Here is a 21,726-nt window from a genome sequence, read left to right as displayed (position 1 = left end):
ACGGGCTAATAAGGCTATATTCTGTGTAAAGCATTTAATCGCATACACCCAGCAGCATGTAAATTTATGTATGTTGATGTTATTGTTTGTTGGAGTGTGTAAAGGGGAAACTGATGGGGTTGGAGCGTTTGGGGGCGTTGTAAGTATAGCGCAGGTGCAGGTTACCACGGTCTAAACGACGGCAGGCGTGGCAGTGGGTTGGTCCATACTCCAGACCAGACCCACTCAGTGATGAAAAACATCATATAGACTTGGTATCATCCGAGCCAGGCCGTCAATATTGTTCCCGTAAAAGCGTATTCCCGGAGTCAAACGTAAATATTTTCTAAGCCATTGATTGGTTTGATCATCAGCCGAGTCGGAGCCGACCCTGTGTCTCGGTGTCGGAAAAGGACAGTGGGTGTGACGCGCACCCACAAAGGACAAGACAACGAGAATGCTTTTATTGCGCTGAGGTATGATAATTATTATCTATAATTGTACCTAAATTAAGATTTAGCGGCATCAATATACATAGGCTATATGCTCTCTTTGGTCATTGCCTACGCGTGCACGATAGCCTACGTCTTGTGCGCATATATTGTCATGATGCTATAACAAGATTGATTGATGCACTATTAGCCTATTATAGATAGACTCCCTTTCGAAACCTTATAGCCATATTTAGCCTAAAGTCATTTATTTAATTTATATAAATTAGTCTGACTGCGATAGAATAGGCCTAGGCTACTGAGCGTTCGATCTGCCTCGACGATCGCTCATGGTCTGCATTTTATTGGACATGTTGGTTACATTTTATATGTCTTGAATCTGCAGAGGAAGGCCCATAATAACCATAATGGTCGTTCTCACACGACATGTCCAACATTGCGCTGTTTATGTAGGCCTGCCGATTGAGCTGACGAGCTTATGACGGAACAGTAACAGTAGCCAATGCTTTCTCTATGGTGCTGGCGATCAAGTTGAATGTATACTGCCTTGCCTTGGTTAGCCTACTACAGTATAGCGGCGACATTGCAGGCCTATCTTTTTAAAGCATCTTCGCTGTATCAAACGATGTCACGACTTGGGGCTTATAGCCTAAGCATGGAGGCATAATATGTTACATATAGGCTAACTTTAACCGTATAGTCTATATGTATTTATATTTATGCTGATAGGCTACTCTCGGTTGAAACGAGTCGGGCATCTAGACTCGAAGGCTCGACAGCTTTGTCCATGGGTTGGGTGGCCATTAGCAGATCAACCGCTGGGTGCTGATGTTGTTGCTATGACACCATGCCAACCTCGGGCCAGATGATGGAGTTAGGGTTGCCACCTTTGAGATCTTGAAATAAGGGACACTCTTTACGCCTGCCGCGGCCTTGCGGCGCAGGCGTGTGCGGCAAGGCCGGCAATAAGTTGAAGCAATAAGTTGAAGCAATACGTTGAAGCAATACGTTGAAGCAATACGTTGAAGCAATAAGTTGAAGCAATACGTTGAAGCAATAAGTTGAAGTTTCCCTTCAACTTATTGTTTATGGTATGCTATCCACAACTTTTGAAGTAGAATTTTGTTTTCCAAATGAGCATAACAACATCAGCAGCCCATTATAAAATATATGTCAGCGACCCCCATAAGAGAAGATTTTTACACAGTGATTCTCAACCCATTTAATTTCAAGTACCAGTTTTTCATGCATTAGTATACAGACCCCCATTTAATGGCATTCTATCTCTGGGACCCCCAATTCATATTGTAAAATCAATGTTAATTTAACTCTGATGGTCCATTTGGTTCCATTTGTACACTCTCAGAGTTACAGACCCATAAGGGTCCATTTGGTTCCAAACAATAATTTAGCTGGGGACCCCCTGGAACGCCCTCAAGGACCCATGGGGGACCTCATTTTGGGAACCACTGGTTTAGGCTACTTTAGGTAGTGTGTGCCTCCCGCTAGAACAATTGTGCTGACTTTAATATTTCCTGTGTTTTGTTTTGTTCATTATTGTTAAATTCAGTGTTGACGTGTAGGGGCTATTTAGGAAAATAAGGAACAAACTGCGTTCCTTATTGGTTCAATAAGGGACGCATCATTTAATTCTCAAATAAGGGACGATTCTGTATTTTAAGGGACGGGTGGCAACCCTAGATGGAGTGGCTCCAGAAAGTAGGATCAGAGGCACAGGCTGTTCCTCTGATCAGCATGTGAAGTGATAAAAGTGAAAACGAATCTAGAAATTATGAATAACATTGTGCTGCAGTTTCAAGAATATGGACTTATAGGCTATATTGTAAGGGGTGGGGGGGGGGGTATGGACTGTAGCGTAGCTTTGACACATTTAATTGGCCTATACATCGCCCATTGATCCTCAACAATATAGTCTTTAAAATGTTAAAGACTAACATGAAGCAGCTTCAATGAATTTGAAATGAACACACATCGACAAGACCGATCTAGTGCAGCTATAGGCCTAGTGATTAATTAAAAAAAAATCAAATCGAAAGGCTTGTTTAAAAAAAAAAAAATGAATCAATTCTAATTCATGACTACTTTATTTTTATTATTTGTTTGTAATCGACTAAAGATTATAGTTCCCCCTGCCCTTTGGGATGTTTGGCCATCCCTAGACCAGGGGTTCCCAAACTGTGGTGTGTGCACCCCTTCTGGTGCATGACATGAAAAGGGTAATGGCGGTTGTATGGTGTTATGGTGTTATTTTACACAAACGGCATAGTCCAGTAAAACACTGTTGTAAGGAGATGTATAGAGCAGCTGCAGGAGTATACAGCAGCTGCATGTCTCAGTGCAGTGACATTCTGTGATTTTTTGCCATAATCATATTAAAAAATGTATCATTTTCTTCCAAATACGAGACTGAGCGCTGGGGGGGGGGGGGGGGGTCAGCTAGGTCAGAGGGTAACAGGGGGTGCACGGCCAAAAATGTTTGGGTATAATACAGCTGCTCTAGAGAGAGAACATCACAAGAGCAAGAGCCCAAGAGAAATTCTGGGTGATGGATTTGATGGTGTGTAATGTGAAATAAATTAGTGTTGAGAGCTGTATCAAAACATGGCTCACTGCATTTGTATATCAGGCCTATATGAATAACACTGTTGCCCCACATGGCACATGGACTTGGTTGTGCTCATCCCACCCTAACTCCTGGTTCTCCCTAACCGAGCCTGAAGAGTTGCATGCTTGCTCTAGTGTTCCAGAGTCTACTATTAGGAATTAGTCTGGATTAATTAAGTGGCATGTTGGCTTAATGAGGCTATGCTGATACTAGTTTTCAGCTTTGAATATTAATTTTCAGGCTGCAGCTTTAAACAAATTCTTCAACGGAACACATGGAAGTCAAGTGAGATAAATATTTGTTTATTGAATGGTTGTCACTGGGTCACAGTGTCATCCAAATCAAACTTCATAAGCCCCTACACAGCCTGTTCAAGGTGAGAAAGTAGTAACGTTATTCCGCCTCATTGTTCTGTAGACTATTAGAAGGCATAGACGTAATTGGGGGGAGGGGGCATTGTTCTATATCTATTATATATTCATATGAGTTGGGATGAATACAAAGAACAGACTGCTGCTATATTGCGATGATGAAGACTGAGTACATTTCTTAGCATTTGAAATGAGTGGTGAAACTTTCTGCATTAGATGTAACTATCAATGCTGACTTGTTATAAAGTGCTTGCATGATTAGTTAACAGTGGTTGACTACCCATTGTGGCATTAACTAATGGAGTCAAGAAAAATCAATGCAGAACTACTTTTGTAATTATATTCCGGTCTGTCTGGCTGGTTGAACCGTCTGCCCTCAAACACAGAGAGAGGGAGAGCCCTGCTGACTGACTGTTCACTGGAAGTGGGTACATTTACAACGATCAATATATCCATACACAAGTAGAGATGCAGAGATAATGTGCTCTCAGAAATGCCACTCATGCACTCACCCATTTCCTTCCTCGCTAATCTCCAACATCAAATATGACTGTATCTTCAGAGATATCAATTAATATGATTCTAAGGATAGCAAAAGGCACAAGGATGACGTTTTTCTTGGTGATGCCAAGAATTGGTGAATCCAATTAACTATAGGCCTACCTGATAGATTAGAAAACGACACCGTCAAATCTATAGGGTTAATTGAACTCAGAGCGATTGTACATTTTTACACTCAAGCTTTAAAAAGCATGCAGATTGCAGATTGAGTTTTTTACCCAGCTGTTGGAAGTGGAAAAGTATAGACGTGGTCTTCCTGGTGCCCTTGGGAGACACCGAGGATAGGGTGCAAAGTTATTGTGGGTTCCATATTTATTGTAAAAAATATATAAAAAGTTGCACTGAGAGTGATATATATAATGATGCAAACAATTATTTAATGATGTTTAAAAAAAGAAAAGGATGTATAGGTGGAGGAGGTGATTGGGGGAGAAGGAGGAGGGGCAGGATGCCAGACCTTGAGTCATTATGACGCTCTCTGGAGAGATACTGTCTGCTGCATCTCAGCAGCTGGGTCTCCTTTCTGTCGCACGCACGCACGCTCGCTCTCACGCACGCTCGCTCTCACGCACGCACGCTCGCTCTCACGCACGCACGCTCGCTCTCACGCACGCTCGCTCGCTCTCACGCACGCACGCTCGCTCTCACGCACGCACGCTCGCTCTCACGCACGCTCGCTCTCACGCACGCACGCTCGCTCTCACGCACGCACGCTCGCTCTCACGCACGCACGCTCGCTCTCACGCACGCTCGCTCTCACGCACGCTTGCTCTCAGATTGCTGGTGGACAAACACATATGCACACATACAAGTATGTGTCTCTCACACTTGCACTCACTCGCACACTTAAAGGTATATTCAGTGATTTCACTTAATTCAAATATCACTTATTTTTTTGTTTTGTTGTGATAATCCTCCCTACTATAGAGTGTGCTGGCCATATAAGGAGTTCCTCCCTGTCCCCAGTTAACCCCTGGGGGTCAAAAAACCTTAGGTTTCGTTTTTGACTCTCTATCCTGATTGGACGAAAGGCTGGGTCCCACAGCCAAAAACGAAACCTAAGGTTTTTTGAGTGAAATCACTGAATATACCTTTAAACATGCTAACTCACAAATACATACTGTAACTCACATACCCATTCACTCAAATAGTTAAGCACATACATACATGTACTGTATGCGATCACATGAATATGCTAACTTACTTGTGAATATATCCATATTCATATATCGCTCAAATTGTTGTAACACAATTGTTGTAGCACACCCCTCCACTGTTTCAAAGACAAATATTGTACTTTTGAATCCATAACATTTCTAGACATCCCCAGGACACAAACCATACATTTTAACCCTAATTTTGGGGTGAAATGTCAAAATTTCAATACAGCAATGAATTGATAAAAAAAGAACATGTACTTTGTAATTTGATTGCATTTTTAAAACCATGTGCTTTTAATAGTTAAATATTTTTAAAAACATGTACTCCAATAATGCAAATTTGGTGCCATTGGGTCGATGCTGGAGTATTTAAATGAAACAAGTTGTGGCAGTTGATGTGCGGGACCACAGAGGAGGGGGTGTGGCAGGTGTTGGGCCTTATCTACTGAGTGCAGAGTGTGAGTGTGTGTGTGTGTGTGTGTGTGTGTGTGTGTGTGTGTGTGTGTGTGTGTGTGTGTGTGTGTGTGTGTGTGTGTGTGTGTGTGCGCGAGAGACATTCAGTAACTCCTCCTCACTTAAGGCTACATCACTGGCTAACTTCCTGCCAGTGTTTCTAATGTCAGAGTATTTGAGCTCTTAATACTAATGCAGCAATCCCCCCCCCCCCCCCCCCCCCCACACACACACACACACAGTTATCTGTGAAATACAATATCTCTAATGTATGTGAGGGCAGCAGGGAGGGTTTGTTACGCTGCTACTGTTCATAGGATTGACTGTGTGGTTGGAGGTGGACTACTGAATGTTCTATGTATTTTGTATTTTAAAAACAGGGGTATTTATTTTTAATAGCAATGTAAATGTGGATGCTGCACAGAAAAATCTAAAAAAATAATGACTGTGTGTTTATGTTATGTGGTGTGCTGAATAGTCCAGACATACAGTACACACAAACTTTGTGCACCTAACTCTCTGTTTTCAAATTATTTTGAAACACCTTTTTGGAAACACCATTGGTTGATTATCTGCCATTTCCCCCTCTCTCCTTGCAGGTCTCTCCCCACCCAATCCCTGGACCTAAGGCACACACTGTGACGTGATACAAAATGAGTAAGTCCCCCTCCCCCAAGGGCACACCGGTGCAGCGCAGCCCCAGCGATGGGGTCCCCGAGGGGCTTCCATCCCCTCAGCACTCCACGCCCGGTTCCGGGAGCCAGCAGAACAAGAAACGGATCTCCAGCCTGCTGCAGAGCCCGGTGAGAGAGAGAGAGAGAGAGAGAGAGAGAGAGAGAGAGAGAGAGAGAGTGTGTGTGTGTGTGTGTGTGTGTGTGTGTGTGTGTGTGTGTGTGTGTGTGTGTGTGTGTGTGTGTGTGTGTGTGTGTGTGTGTGTGTGTGTGTGTGTGTGTGTGTGAGAGTGAGAGAGAGAGAGAGAGAGAGCTAAGAGAAAAGGCGACAATGAGAGACGAATTGAGAGAGTGCAAGTGTGTGTTTTTGTGGAGGTTGCAGAGATAAGCTACTGTGAAGGAGATAAAAGAAGACTTGTTTGTTACGGTACTGCTCTGTCACTCACTTGTCACTGTCGTGTCTACAACTTCACTGTGTTTACATTCACACTGTCATTTCCCTTGCTCTCTCTCTATCTCTCCTTTACACTTTTTTACGCCTCTGTCTTTTCCCCTCATCCTCCCTACCCATAACTTTTCCCGTACAAACTCCTGTGTCTCTCTGCTGGCAATCTCACCCCAACATCGTCTCATTTTCTCTTCCTCCCTCCTCCTCTCTCCCCACTCTCTCTCTCTCCTGCTCATTCGAGTTTGTTCCCTCCCTCCCTCCCTCCCTCTCTATCCCATCACTCTCTCTCATCCCTTCCCCCTCAGTAGATTCCCATAGATATGATTATCTCCTCAGTGCAGATTTAATCTGCACTCAATCACCACTTGACAGCTTGGACTGCAGACAGGGTGCAAAGCAAGAATCCTGAGTGCTCATTTGACTCAGAGTGTAGAAGTGGTCCCTTACTGTTCACAGTGTGTGTGTGTGTGTGTGTGTGTGTGTGTGTGTGTGTGTGTGTGTGTGTGTGTGTGTGTGTGTGTGTGGGGGGTGAAAGAGCACACTTTGTGGAGGAGAGAGGGGGTGACTCATTTAAGTGTTTGACTTGCCTCCGCTTCTGTAGGAGTACAGGCTGTACTCAGTACTCCTACAGACTACTGTAGTAATAGTAGTCTCTGGCCCTCATTTATCAATCGAGTGTAAAATCTGCCACAGATTCGAGTGCAGGTTTCGTAGTACACCCACGTCGCCACGGCATTTATAAAGTGATCGCAAACAGCTGATCCTTCCTTAATTTCGTTCTGACGTTAATAAATGTCACGACTGAATTTGATCTGGCATGCCCTATTAAATCTAGCCTCACCCTCGTTTTTGCGACATGAACAACGGCAATACGTTTCCTGAAACCATGGTTACATGAAAAAATAGGTTTCTCCCGTGCCTTGCTGCCCGCCTCACCCCCCTCTCTCATACACACGCACAGCACGCACACGCAACTTGCAAGCCCAACTAACTGGTGTGTTGTTAAACAAATAAAGAACGAACACCTGCATGAATTAAATAAAGTTGTAGGCCTACCCTGTCTGTTTCCCTCTCACCTCGCTTGCCTTGCTGTCATGCACGCACGCACCTACATGACACATTAAATAAAGCTGTCTGTTTCTCCTCTCGCTTCGCTTCCCTTGCTGCCCGCCTCACCCCCCGCACGCACATATCGCTATTTGCAACTTTCACTGTGTGTTGTTAGTTGTATATTAAATTATTAAAGTATTTTTAATTTAATATACAACAAGATATATTAGTGAACGAAAACCTGAACCTGTGAACCATAATTAAATAACAAATAGGCACACACACGCTGCTGTTTTGCAGGTGCTCCTCCTGTCCTGTCCTGTCTGTCTGTCTGTCTGTCTCTCTCTATCACAGTGGTCCGTCCGTGACCAACTGACCAAGTGACCATGCATGTTCGACAGTCTATTTAGATTGCCTCGCAGTCGTTAGTCACTGCAGTGGCCGGGCTGTCAACTGTCATTATATGAATGTGCAGCCAAAACCGTATATAGCCTCATGTGTGGCTGGTGGTGGGCTGGCTGGGTAATATACCTATATCTCCGATGCAGTTCCCACTTGTGCTGGCAGCCTGGCACGGTACAAATTGGCATTCGAGCGACGCGTCGGGTTTATTATATTGCACATATACCGTAACTCCAGAAAGACATCGGCCTGCTGTAGATTAGGCTACAGTAGGCTATACCACGTTGGGACTCTCCGCAGCTGCATTGCACTATGGCTACTTTCCAACGTCATGGAAATATTCCAGTACAGACAGCCCAAATCCTCGCATGTATGCGCTCATGCAAAACACTGTTTAAATGGCTTAAATCAATCGCGATTTTAATTGTAAAGTTGGAAAGCTCCTACAAATTGCATATGACACAAAGACACATCTTGTAGGTCTATTCCTTTTTTCTTTTCCTTTTCTTTTTTTTTTTTTTTTACATGTAGCCCATATACATACAGTTTTATATTAACATTTTAGGAGTGAATACATATGTTTCGATGCCTTTGGCAGCCTCTCAGCTGGTCAGACAATGCTGCTCCGCTGTTCTAGGACAGAAAAACAGGTGAGGACAAAGCGTACGACAGCTGCCGAGCAGACGTGGGTTTTGAACGTTGTCACGTTCAATTTCAAGCTTTGCCGGAAATGTTAAATGCCGAAAATGTCGGTAATTTCGGCGTGCGCCCATATTTTGGCGTACGCACGGTTGATAAATGAGGGCCTCTGTGTGTGTGTGTGTGTGTGTGTGCGTGTGCGTGTGTGTGCATGCGTGCAGTCCTTCAGAGAGGAGCTTGACGTGCTGATCCAGGAACAGATGAAGAAAGGAGGAAGTTCGTCTAACCTGTGGGCTCTCAGGCAGCTGGCTGACTACATGGCCTCCCACGGCTCCCCAGCCGCCCTGCCCGTCTCACCATCAAGTAGGCTACACAATAAAACTGTTACACCTTATCATTTGACATGTCCACTAACCACATGAACCCTATTTTGGGAATGTCATTAACCCATTCTGACCTGAGATCAGATTCATACGAGGTTTCCGCCGGACACACACTGGTCTGATGAACCTATTCTGACCCGAGATCAGATTCTAAAAATGTCAGTCGCTCTTCGATTTTTCAAAAATAGCAGACCTACAAGCTCGTATCGCGCCACTCGGTGGCGCGATATGAGCTTGTAGATCTGCTATTTTTAAATAGCTAAAGCATAACATGATGCTGACACCAAAATGGGTGCCCGGTCAGAATGTCATTAAGACAACAAATGTTCAAAGGTTTTCATAAATGTTCACAAATAATTGAAACGTTCGCAGTGCACCATGATGCGATGCTTTGCGAGCGTGTACATTCCTGTCTGTTCTTTGCAGAGCGAAACTGAGCGAAGTTTAAAATGAAAAGCAAAATGTTCTACAAAGAAGCGACAAATAAAGAAACCTAATTACACAGGGTGTAATTAGTGTGTAATGTGTGTGTAATCCCTGTGTAATGCAACATAACCCTTTCAAATAATATGAATATGAGAAAATTATGTTCCTACACACGACACACACACACACATGCACACAGACTGTACACGTCAATTACTGACAGTCTTTTCCACACTCAAAAGGACAGCACTCTTTACACCCATTAAAAAGTATGCTCCCGCCTGCAAAATCACAACAAATGGTAAATTATCAATTTCTCATCAATATACCGTATGCGCATGGACAATACAAACAAGTGAATCACTATTTCATTCTCCTGCCCACTCCCACTCTTCCCACACTGTTTTCCTTTAATTCTCTCCTTTCTATTCTCCTCGTCCTTCTGTCCTTCCGTCCGTCCGTCCGTCCGTCCGTCTGTCTGTCTGTCTGTCTGTCTGTCTGTCTGTCTGTCTGTCTGCCCACAGACATGATGATGGTGACTCCCATAAACGACCTGCAGGCCGTTGAGCCAGGCAGCATGGTGAAAGGGGAGAGGTTGATGCGCTGTAAGCTGGCCAGTGTTCACCGTCTGCTGGACCTGTACGGCTGGTCTCAGTTCAGCCGCGCCTGCCTCACTGTCAGTACCATGCAAGTTCACACTTCACATTTCCTTTCCATGCATGTATGCAATCTATGCAATTCAAAATGATTTCAAACTGACAGATACAATCATATTATTATTATTATTATATCATTATATATATATATATATATATATATATATATATTATTATTATATGAATTTCACTTAACATAAATGCTATGCTATATATCTCCATCTCTATTTTATGTCCTTATACAGTCAGTAACCCATCCACATTTTGTTTGACACTTTCAGAGTAAAATTTTGTCTACAGATTGTATTGTCTGTCTGTCTGTCTGTCTGTCTGTCTGACTGTGTTGTTATCTGGCAGTTGCGTGTAAGTAAGGAACAGGAGCACTTCCTAGTTGTACCAGATGGTCTGACCTACAGTGAGGTCACAGCATCCAGTCTGGTGAGTACATTTTCTCACACACCCACTGTACTGTAATTTAGTCATCAGGTACAATAGCACCAATTGTGTTGGCTGGGTAGATGAGACTTTTACATAATTTATATCAGTTAAAATAAGCCAGGAACAATGTGGTCTCATGTCTAACACACAAAATGTCTGCCAGGGTCCATTGGTATACAGTATAATAATACAAACTAGACAGCAGGTCCCCGTATATGCAATTATGCAGTAACAACTTCCCATTAGTACTGGGTTCAGCATCTGCGGTGTCTTTTAATCCGTTTGTAGGAGGATAATTATGGTCTATCTACTTTACATTTAATATAGCTGAAACTTTAAATATCTAATTTAGGAACTAGGCTACTAGACTCTGCTGAACGTTGCAGGCTAGTTCTAGTTCTGACTAGTTATTTATGTCCCAGGTGAAGGTGAACATTTTGGGTGAGGTGGTGGACAAAGGCAGCACCACCCTGGGAGTGGACTTGGAGAGGTTCAGCCTTCACTCAGCCATCTACTCTGCCCGGCCAGACGTCCGCTGTTTGCTACACCTTCAAACCCCAGCCACTGCCGCTGTAAGTCAACATTTACATTTACATACCCTAGTCTACACAATCAGGCATGAGTTGGTGTGGGAATGACCCAATTAGCGGCTGGATTTAGTACAGAGGCACTGGTACGGTGCAACCAAAGTATGAATTTATTCACCACAGGAAAATACCAAAATGACAGTCGTCCTAGCCCTGATATTTGCCAGTCCCTCTTTTGTGTCTTTTTGGGTTGAGAAACATCATTTGATAATGCACAAATTAAACACACCTAACAAATAGGTGTTCGAATTCCCCAAGAAATCCTCCTGTATAACTCCTACCTTAGTGTACAAACATAACCAAATGTACTTATAGGCGTCCCCTTGCATTTGTACATGCTCAGTTAAAAGGGCATGAAAACCTAGGCCATTTGTTTGTATTTGTTTACTACAGGTTGAAAACTGCAGAAGGTTAAAAACAAGTCAGGCTAATAAGCAACACAGATGCAATGAATAATGTGTGTGTGAGATTTAGGTGTACCAATAATAAGTATCTAATTAATTTAAATTATTAAGGCAGCTGCATTGCGTACATCATGGTGTACTATAAGGCAAAGCTTATGCAGCTTGCCATGTTTTTACCCATCTGAATTAGAAAACAACCTACAAAATGATTCCATGCTGCTATAACTTGACTGAGGGTTTTAGCGAATGCCTGCCAACCACCCAAGTGGAGAGGAAATGTCAACAGTTAAGACTGTGGTTGCATTGGCCATTACGTAGACTTGAACGTGTGTAAAAATGAACAGAAATAAAGTAGGCCATCCCCATAATAACAGCTCTGACTGGCTGTCCACCCCCTTCATCTGTACAGGTGTCGGCCATGAAAAGCGGCCTACTGCCGCTTTCTCACGAGGCTCTGCTGGTGGGGGACGTCACCTACTACGATTACAATGGCCTGATGGAGGACGAGGAGGACAGGGTGGAACTACAGAAGAGCCTGGGGCCCACCTGCAAGGTATGAGAGTCATGGAACTCTCACATTTAATATCAGAGTAGGTGTTATGCTTTCATTGACTTCTTAATAGTAATTTATGGACTTTTAAAGAATAGAAATGGCCTCAACTTCGGCCATTTTCTACTTGTAACTTAGGTTCTGGTGCTGAGGAACCATGGTATCGTGGCTCTTGGGGAGTCAGTGGAGGAGGCATTCTACACCATCTACCACATTCAGGCTGCCTGCCAGATACAGGTACTGGTACATATTATACACACACTTGGATACACACAGTCTTGAACATGCATACGCATTATGCACATTATAGATACACATAGTATTTGTGCGTGCACGAGCACACACACACCGATATTGCGGAGGTCGGGGTGAGGATGTCTGGATTGGAAGTATATATGCAGACTGCAGCATCAACGCACACGCACGCACACGCACGCACACGCACACACACACACACACACACACACACACACACACACACACACACACACACACACACACACACACAGTATACACAGTATAGTGCAGTATTCTGTTATCTGTTACCTCTCCTAGCCGCTTCAGGACTTCCCTGTATTCACACCTCAAAACAATCTGTTCATGCTACTAACAATGCCTGTACTGCTGCTTATTTCTGACTCCTGTTGAAGTCACTGTACTGTACTCTCAAGTCTAGAGAGAGTTGGGGGATGGGGGAGTGGGTAGGAGAGGATGAGCAAGCTAACTGTATGTCTGTATTTGTGTAACTGCACTGTACTGTATGTAATGTTCTAAAATGAGATGCTGCATCTCAAGGGGCTATCCTTTCAATAAAATTCTGACCAAATTCTAAGCAAGCATATCAGCAGCAGACAACATGGGGCACAAATCCGCACAATCAATGAAAATCAACTTGGCAAAAATTACAATTGACCTTTGATGTCTTCAATCACGTAGTAATCCATAATCAAGGGCGGACGCTGTTGTGGACTGGAGTTTGCTGGCCCAGAAAGGTGAACTCCTCAGGATACAACTGTTGTACAGTAGCTCCTCCAGGGACTGACTTCCTTCCAAAAACTTTGCAATAGACGTTTGGCATTGTGAGGCTAACAATTAGGCTACTCTCAGAGAGGCTTCTCCTTTGTATTTAATCGTAAACAAACTAAGACATAGCAAATAACAACACAAGCACAATGATAGTGTCAGGCATAAGGCATGACCAATCAATCTATGCAGGCACAGAGGGACAAACTACACAGTGCCAGCTAGTGGCTATGGAAAGGCGAATCATACACACATTACATCCACTGCCATATTTCACAAAATGTAATTGCATCCACATTATATTATGTGTCAAAATGTAATTGCATCCACATTATGTTATGTTATGTAATGAGTAATGACTCTACAAAATTGGTTAAAAAGCCAAAGCCTACCTAGGCCCAGGCCGTAGCGTAACGGTCTGGGCAGCGGACTGGTAATCCAGTCGCAGTGTGCCGCGGGTTCGACTCCCGGACCCGACACGGCCTTTACTGCATGTCATCCCCCCATCTCTCTCCCGTTTCCTGTCAGCCTACTGTCTGTCCCTTCAAAAAAATCAATAAAAGGCGTAAGCCGCAAAAAAAATATCTTAAAAAAAAAAAAAAAGCCTACCTAGGCCCACCCGTGGATACACCCCTGCTCTCCGGTGCATCAGTTACCAACAGAAATATGAATCCCCAGTAACAAACTGTAATGCTGTGTTCTGTCAGGTGTCTGCGTTGTGCTGCGCAGGTGGGGAACAGAACCTTATCCTTCTGGATCGAACCACCCACAGACCTAACCCAGCCGGTACGGTGGGCTGGGCTGGCTCTACCTTCGGCCCCCTACACAAGAGCCGCCTAGGGGAGCATGAGTTTGAAGCCCTTATGAGAACACTGGATAACCTGGTAGGTCATAGAATATGTTTTACATCCATTTCTGCTCGTTCATGCTTCACAGCCAGCTCAGCACACCTCTTGTACATGTACATACTTCAACATTGTGCTGCAAAATCTATTTCCCCTTTTGGGACAATGAAGAATTGATCTAGAAAGTGAACCTCCTGATCTGATTCACCACTGTAGGGCTACCGTACTGGTTATGATACTGATCTGATTCACCACTGTAGGGCTACCGTACTGGTTATGCATACCGTTTCCCTGTGCTGCTGGAGCGCACGCGGATACGGAGAGAGGTGGAGATCCCTGCCACCGTCTCGGGCTTCCACCAGTTTGATGAGGACGGCGAAGGCCAACTGGCTCTGAGGCAGCACCCATTTGCCCAGCGGCAGCAGCAGGAGAGGACCCGCTGGCTCAACACCCCCAATACCTACCAGAAAGTCAACCAGGACCAGGCCAGCCCGGGACACCAGCGTACCACTGTGAGATGCTGAGGTTGGAGGGAGGGGGAGGATTGGCCTGAGAATGGTGTTGAGACAGATAGTTGGGAAGCTGACAGGAAAGACACAGAAGGAAAGGACTTGGGTCTGATGCCGATCCCAATTAACTGGTTAATAATGGGGTTATTTTCACAATCATTTTTGCTTTTCTGTTTTTTTTTTACTAATCAATTGAAAAAATCTGGAATTTATCAAAGTTTTAACATTTAACAAAATATGCAAAAATACTATTTACAATAAAAAACATCACACCCGTGTGATGTGAGGGGCGCTAATATATTAAAGTCTAACTCATGTTGATTAGGTGATGTAATGGTGATGTAAAACAAACACAAACATTAAACGCCATTAACAATAAAGAGACAATATGACCTAAATAACACATTATGACCCTTTTTTCCCCTTCATTGTCAATGGCGTTTACAAAACAAACATTGAACTAGGCGCCACTCACATTGCTGATATCCATACAGAGTATACAGAGAATATGTTAGTGCTATTATTATGGAGATGCCCTGTGAGCTTGTATATCTATTTTTTTACATTCTTTTAAACATTTGAAATATTCTCTATAAACCTCTCAAATATTGAGAGGTTGAAAGTGGTTAAAAATCAGGACACATCGGTTACATAATTGCCAATGCGTGAAATATTCAAGTACAAATACAGCAGCACAATTTTTTATTGGTCTGGCTGCAGAAAGGATTCTGATCCAGTAATGGTGTGCATACAGCATGTGTACAATATAGATGGAATATAATGGAACAAGAGGACGGGGCAGGATTAATGAGCTGTGGTTTTATTTAGGGTGGAGGAGAGATGGTTGGTGGGGCGGAATTAGGGAAGAAGGCAGGCAGATCCTGGCAGAGTAAACTAACCATTCATCGTTAGCTTTCTCTCCCTCAAACATACCTCTGAATCTTTTTTTTTATATTTAGAGAATTGGATGCAATTTCAGCTGGTTTCACTAGAATCGTCGTGGTGACACATTATTCAACCAAGGTCATTTGATCACCATCTCAAATATGCAATCTCCTTTGTGGCTTTTAGATGCTGAAGCAGCCTCTCCTCGCTGTGTGAAAATAATTGTCATGGTGGATGGTTTAGTTGTCATGTGTCAGCCCCTCTAGGGAATAGGCCTACAGCAGAGCTGCCAAGCATGGAGTCCTTTATTCAGACAAAACAAAACCGAAGACCCTCTTGTTACATCATCGGGTGGAGGTGGAGACTAGCACCCCCCCCCCACCCCTCCCACACTGACTGCACAGCCTCTTGTCTTCTCTCTCTGCATTGCAGGGGAAAGCTTGTTGTCCTTGACTGCAGTGCACGCTTCTGCCCTCTGGTGGTTGAGTGCCTCAGTATTAATCACTGGTGGACAATTTACAACACCAAATAAATTATATTATATATATATATATATAGGCATTTGTAAAATGAAAAGAGATAGGACATGCACATCCCAAACCCGAAGTTGGGCAGGTGCTGAGCAAAAAAACATGTAAAAACATGTTGGGCTCCAATTGAAAAACGTGTTTATTGCTCGTAAGTGCTTCTAACGTTTTATGCTAGCACTCTTCATCAGACAAAATTATATACACACACACACACACACACACACACACACACACACACACACACACACACACAAGCGCTTAACCCATTCTGACCGGGCACCCATTTTGGTGTCGGCATCATGTCATGCTTTAGCTATTGAAAAATAGCAGATCTACAAGCTCATATCGCGCCACCGAGTGGCGCGATACGAGCTTGTAGGTCTGCTATTTTTGAAAAAAATCGAAGAACGACTGACATTTTTAGAATCTAATCTCAGGTCAGAATGGGTTCGTCAGACCAGTGTGTGTCCGGCGGAAACCTTGTATGAATCTGATCTCAGGTCAGAATGGGTTAATGTCTCTCCCCTTCGCTCTCAGTGGCTGAAGACAGAGGAGATGACACAGGCTGGGAGCACGTCCATCAAAATGGACACAAACCAGTTTGTCCCGCTTTTCACCAACCCTCAAGAGGTGCTGGAGACACGAAACAAGGTAGGAAGTCTGCTCTCATCCTCATGAATAAATAACCATAACTTTTATATGCATGTGCTATAATACTCATATACACTTGCCTTCTGTTCTATTGGATTGTTATATATGGAAAAGGTTTATGCTTTCCAGCAAAGAAAGTCCCATTTTGGACCATAGTCTTCTATGAACATTACTTTATTTATCCTTCAGGTGTTTTCGATCTCTGTTCTCAGATTCGGCAGCAGAATCGTCAGGATATGAAGACTGCAGGACCCCAGTCTCAAGTCTTAGCCAGTGTCATAACTGAGGATAGTCCTCCGGTAATGTCCACCTATTGTAGCAGTGATACTGTACCTGAGAGGATGGGGTTTTTTGTATTCATGATGATTATACTGATCTACAAGGTAATAGATACAGCTGGAAATGAATGGAATAGCTGTGTCCATTACAGTGATAATACCCGACAGTGTTCATGGATAGAATAGTAATAAAGGGCCTCACACTGACACTTAACGTCCCTCTTCATCACAGAGATCAGATTATACTGTATACTAGCTCTGGTCCATAGCTCTAATGTGTTTCATTTAGAGCTATGTTACTGTCAACCTCCGGAAGTCGCATGAATGCAGACCAGCCTCTCGTCTTTAGCGTAAATAAAATGACGTTTTTGTCTCATTTTCCTTAGTGGAAGCACTCTGAGCCCCCACCACACGTATAAACGGTTCTCTTTGGCCAGAAAGGGCCTCTCCTCTGTAGCGAAAATAAAAATATTTTTTACCTACTCACCAATACAAAGACGGTTGTGTAATTAGAAAGCCTACTTAAACTACTTTCCTTAGTGGAAGCACTTTGAGCCCCCCACCACACTTAAATGCACTTTTTGGTCAGAAAGGGATTTTGTTTTCACCAGGAAAAAAATAATTTGAGTTACTCCACTGTGCCCTCTACCGATATTGCCAAGAGAACCCTCATAGAGAAGACTTTTCCTTCGGGTGAAAAAAAATCCCTTTCTGACCCAAGAGCAGTAACGCTAATTCTAACCCAGAAATGACCGGGGACCAGTTATATATACTACGTGTATTGCAGTCCATGAAAGCTTATTTTTCTTTTAGAGTTTTTTGAGTTGTGATTTTTTTTTTTTTAAGATATTTTTTTGCGGCTTACGCCTTTATTGATTTTTTAAGGGATAGAAAGTAGGCTGACAGGAAACAGGAGAGAGATGGGGGGATGACATGCGGTAAAGGCCGTGTCGGGTCCGGGAGTCGAACCCGCGGCACACCGCGACTGGATCACCAGTCCGGTGCCCAGACCGTTACGCTACGGCCTGGGCCTTGAGTTGTGATTTTGACTTCCCCAATTCTTCCTCCTCAGTCTCCAGTGAGTGAACCTCAACTTCCTCCAGAGCCAGAACCTCCCAACCCGTTCAATGACCTAACAGACAAGGTGTTGGATGAGTACCGTAAGGAGGTGGAAAGGAAACAGGACGGAGGTATCAATGGTATGCTTGAACCCAGTGCATCTAACTCAGCTGCTGTTGCTAACCTGAGGAATATGATCACACCTAACTCCATCTTTACTGAATGATGACTACAAAGATGCATTCCGTGCCAGTTGGTGTTAACAGTCAACCACATGAAACTTGCATCCCTATTCTGGGCATAATAGGCAAACACTCCCCAAAAATATCCGTCACTCAGACGGATGCGTGCACGCGACCCCCGCCTTTAGGACGAGGTCGCTTCTCTATATTAAAATTGTGCCAGGGCGTTCCTCTTACTGTTCGCCTCACCTACACTACTGTCCATCTAAAGAAAATCAAACAAATACCAAAAGGGGTGGACAGTTGACTACGTATGCCAAAAATAATGCTCTTCTACTTGTGAGGTTATTTTGTTATGGTTAAAATATAAATGTATTTCAATTATAGTTTTGCTGTGACACTACACTTCCTTGGGAGACGTACAAATAGAATAATTTTATTTAACTTATTTCATGAATCTTTATAGTCATCAGTCTGTTGATGATCAGTGTTTTTCATGTTCACTTTACTAGTCTTTCCTAACCATCTTATGCACCAACTATAGCATTAACATAAAATATCTGTCAATGCACTATTCCCTCACCCTGTCTGTCTGATCTGTGTGTGTGTGTGTGTGTGTGTGTGTGTGTGTGCGTGTGTTTGTGCGCACGCGTTTGTGAGCAGGGGAGGAGGTGGCAAACGAAGAAGAGACTTCACCTGCTACCTCCCCCACAAAGGGCCAAAGCCCTAGCAATGCCCCTCCGTCAGGTGAGGCTTGGCATGATCTATAAATCGGCCATGCTTGCCTGGCATATTGGCTATCTGACCTGGGGCTTCAGGTTGCTTCATGTCCAACATAAAAATATGTGAGACGCTGTTACTGCTCGTGATTATCATGCTTTAAATGCTCACTGACGGTCCAATTACTCCTGTTGGCATATAGGCCTACTACAGTCTTGCTATGGGATTGGAGTCTCTCCTAAATTGAACTCCAAAAGTATTTTTGCATTTGCATTGCAGATTGGAGGTATGTTGACTTGCTTTTGGAGAGACTAACTTGTAGATGGGAAATGATATATTTTTTCAACCATCATTTTAAACACGTGATCGTTACAAATGCAGTTGAACCCATTAACCATGACCACTAGCTTGGTCACTGGATACAGAAGACGAGTTTCAACAGTATGCCGGCATGGCGCAGCGAATTTAAAACTCCAGGTTTGGAGATGAATATGCCTCCTACTCATGTTTTTGTGGTTATATGTTAACATTCGAGGCAAATTGATCTTCCTAGTTAAGCTGAGATGCAATATGGAGTAATATGGGTTGGTCAGCTATGAGTGGCATTTTGTGGTTCGTCATAGTAGGATTATTGTTTGCTGTACACTATCCATATGTCAACCCTTTGTAGTGATGTCCACATGTCTCCACACCCTGTGTGTGTTCCTCTCTCTCCCTGTCTCTGTGTCTGTCCCTTTCTGTGTTCCTCTGCACTGATTCATAGGGCACTCCTCTGGTGCTAAGGTCTTGTCTCCCTAGTAAGTATAGACAAAACAGTAAGACAACCCACCTCTCATTAAGCAAGCATGTTTGGCAAGTGAACTGCAAATGACATGTCTGGCGTGTAGCTTTTGCAGCTCCACCAGTGGATCGCATTTTATCTGATTGCTAAAGCTTGTGTTTTTCTCCCCACTTGCTATTCTCCGATCATCCTCTTGGGGGCAGAAGAGGTGAAGACAGACTCCCCTGCCATACAAAACGGAGGTGAGGAGGAGAAACAAACGACAGAGGAGCTGGAGAAAGGGATGAAGGCTCTCTCGACTAACGACACATCCACCCCGCCTTCCACCACCCCCCTGGCACTGACCACTAAACTACAAGGGGGCACCCCAGAGGGCTCACCCTCTAAGTCCCCCTCCAAGAAGAAAAAGAAATTCAAGGCACCATCATTCTTGAAAAAGAGCAAGAAACAGAAAGAGAAAGCTGAGGCCTGAGGGGTGCATATAGACCAGACCTGGCTGAAATACTGCATGCAAATTATTCTCTGCATTTGTTTTGACCTGTTTGGAGTATGAGATGGGTGTGGTTTGTAGCATCATGGCCCTTCAAATATCTCTGGTAAGTTGACACAGAAAGTTATTTGACATTTGAATGTCATCCCTGTGGTTGTCTAACCTTCTGGTACTTGATATATATTGTCCTTTGTGGCAAATCCCACCCTGCTGACACTCCAAGGAGGTCAAATGAACAAACAGAATTATTTGCAAGTACTATTTCACTCAGGAATGATACAGTTTTGACATCCTCACAACACACACTTATCTTTGATCTCATGCTTCTGCACCACTAAATCACAGCTTAAGTGCACTCAAATATTTTAAATTTCACAAGGACCATCAGTAGCCTGAACATGTGCTTTCAGTTCAAACATTGTTTTCTACACATTTTGTGTCATTTATAATTTACCATTGCAAAAGGTAAAATGGAATCGACAATAATCCTCATTCAATTGTAGGCATAATGCACTTAACATGTATATACGCATACCGATATGTTGTATTTATTCATCACCATAGGCACCCCCTGGTCCTGATTTGTCATTGTCATGAATGTTGCAGGTATATTATGCGAGCACAGGGTGCAGTACTTATAGAAGCGTATGCTGATAGACGCCGATTGTGTTCCACTGATCGAACTGAAAGCTGGTTCTGTACAAACCTTCCAGCATATTTGTGTTATTACAACAGGAACATATAAAGGAAAGGAACAAAAAAAACACTTCACTGGCTGTCAAATACTAAATAAAGACGCTATGAATGCCACTAATACCAAACAAGGATATAAACAAAAATGAATCAGTTGCTTGTTGATGCAGTTTTGAAGCACTAAACATTCCACTTTTCTCACTTTCTTTTAAAATTATGTGTATAAAATACCTCTCAACAGTTGTAATTTTTTTAAATCAGTTATGAAGTTATCAATTTGCTGGTGTGATGTTTATGATTTAATTACATATATTTCAAACTAGAATGTATCAGTGAGTGTTGCAAGGTTAACATGTACCAGTCATTAAAGATCAAGTTGATTTCAAGCAATACAATTGTTCAGTTTGTTTTGCCTCGTTTCCCATTGCTGGGTAATCCCTCAAGGCCTACGCCTAAATAAAATTCCGCACCAAGTGGTGTGAGATTCTCAACAAAGCATCCTTAGACTTGATGGTACTAATCATAGAACACACACATCAAGATCTGGCAAAAACTAAAAATGAGATGGAAGAAATCAAGGGTGAAATCACTAAGACTTTGGATGCTCCAGCTTTCCAAAAGCTACAAGAGAACATTACCATGGCCACGGACAAATACAGAGAGAAAGAACTCAAGAAGAAAATTAAAAAGTTTAAAAGAGACACCTTTGATTATCGAGACAACAAGGTCTACGAATGGAGACTCAACAAACCCAATGTGAGACCTAAAAAATAAGTGCATTTCCAGGAGGCACCCCACACCTCAGGATCCAGCACGTCTGAATA

General features: G+C 43.2%; 1 protein-coding gene across 11 annotated transcripts; it reads left to right on the top strand.

The window, feature by feature from the left end:
- The first annotated feature begins 249 nt into the window (after positions 1-249).
- Positions 250-21,285, top strand: add2 (adducin 2 (beta)). 11 transcript variants are annotated; one of them, XM_083783659.1, is made up of 16 exons: positions 250-455; positions 6,202-6,405; positions 9,034-9,175; positions 10,146-10,297; positions 10,635-10,715; positions 11,138-11,287; positions 12,116-12,259; positions 12,395-12,493; positions 13,987-14,163; positions 14,385-14,636; positions 16,586-16,699; positions 16,912-16,998; positions 18,050-18,176; positions 18,882-18,965; positions 19,702-19,735; positions 19,926-20,034. In XM_083783659.1, coding segments are annotated over exons 2-16 (1,794 nt in total). In that variant the 5' UTR covers positions 250-455; positions 6,202-6,255; the 3' UTR covers positions 19,927-20,034. The 11 variants fall into 11 exon arrangements, 10 of the variants coding, with proteins under 10 accessions (XP_083639785.1, XP_083639784.1, XP_083639781.1 ...); XM_083783658.1 differs by having other exon boundaries at positions 19,923-19,999; XR_014570330.1 differs by lacking the exon at positions 19,926-20,034 and having other exon boundaries at positions 18,882-19,063; positions 19,702-19,719.
- The last annotated feature ends 441 nt before the right edge of the window (positions 21,286-21,726 follow it).

Source organism: Protomyctophum parallelum, assembly GCF_964188405.1.
Source record: "Protomyctophum parallelum genome assembly, chromosome: 15".
NCBI classification, from domain to species: Eukaryota; Metazoa; Chordata; class Actinopteri; order Myctophiformes; family Myctophidae; genus Protomyctophum; species Protomyctophum parallelum.
This window is presented reverse-complemented; position numbering and strand designations above follow the sequence as displayed.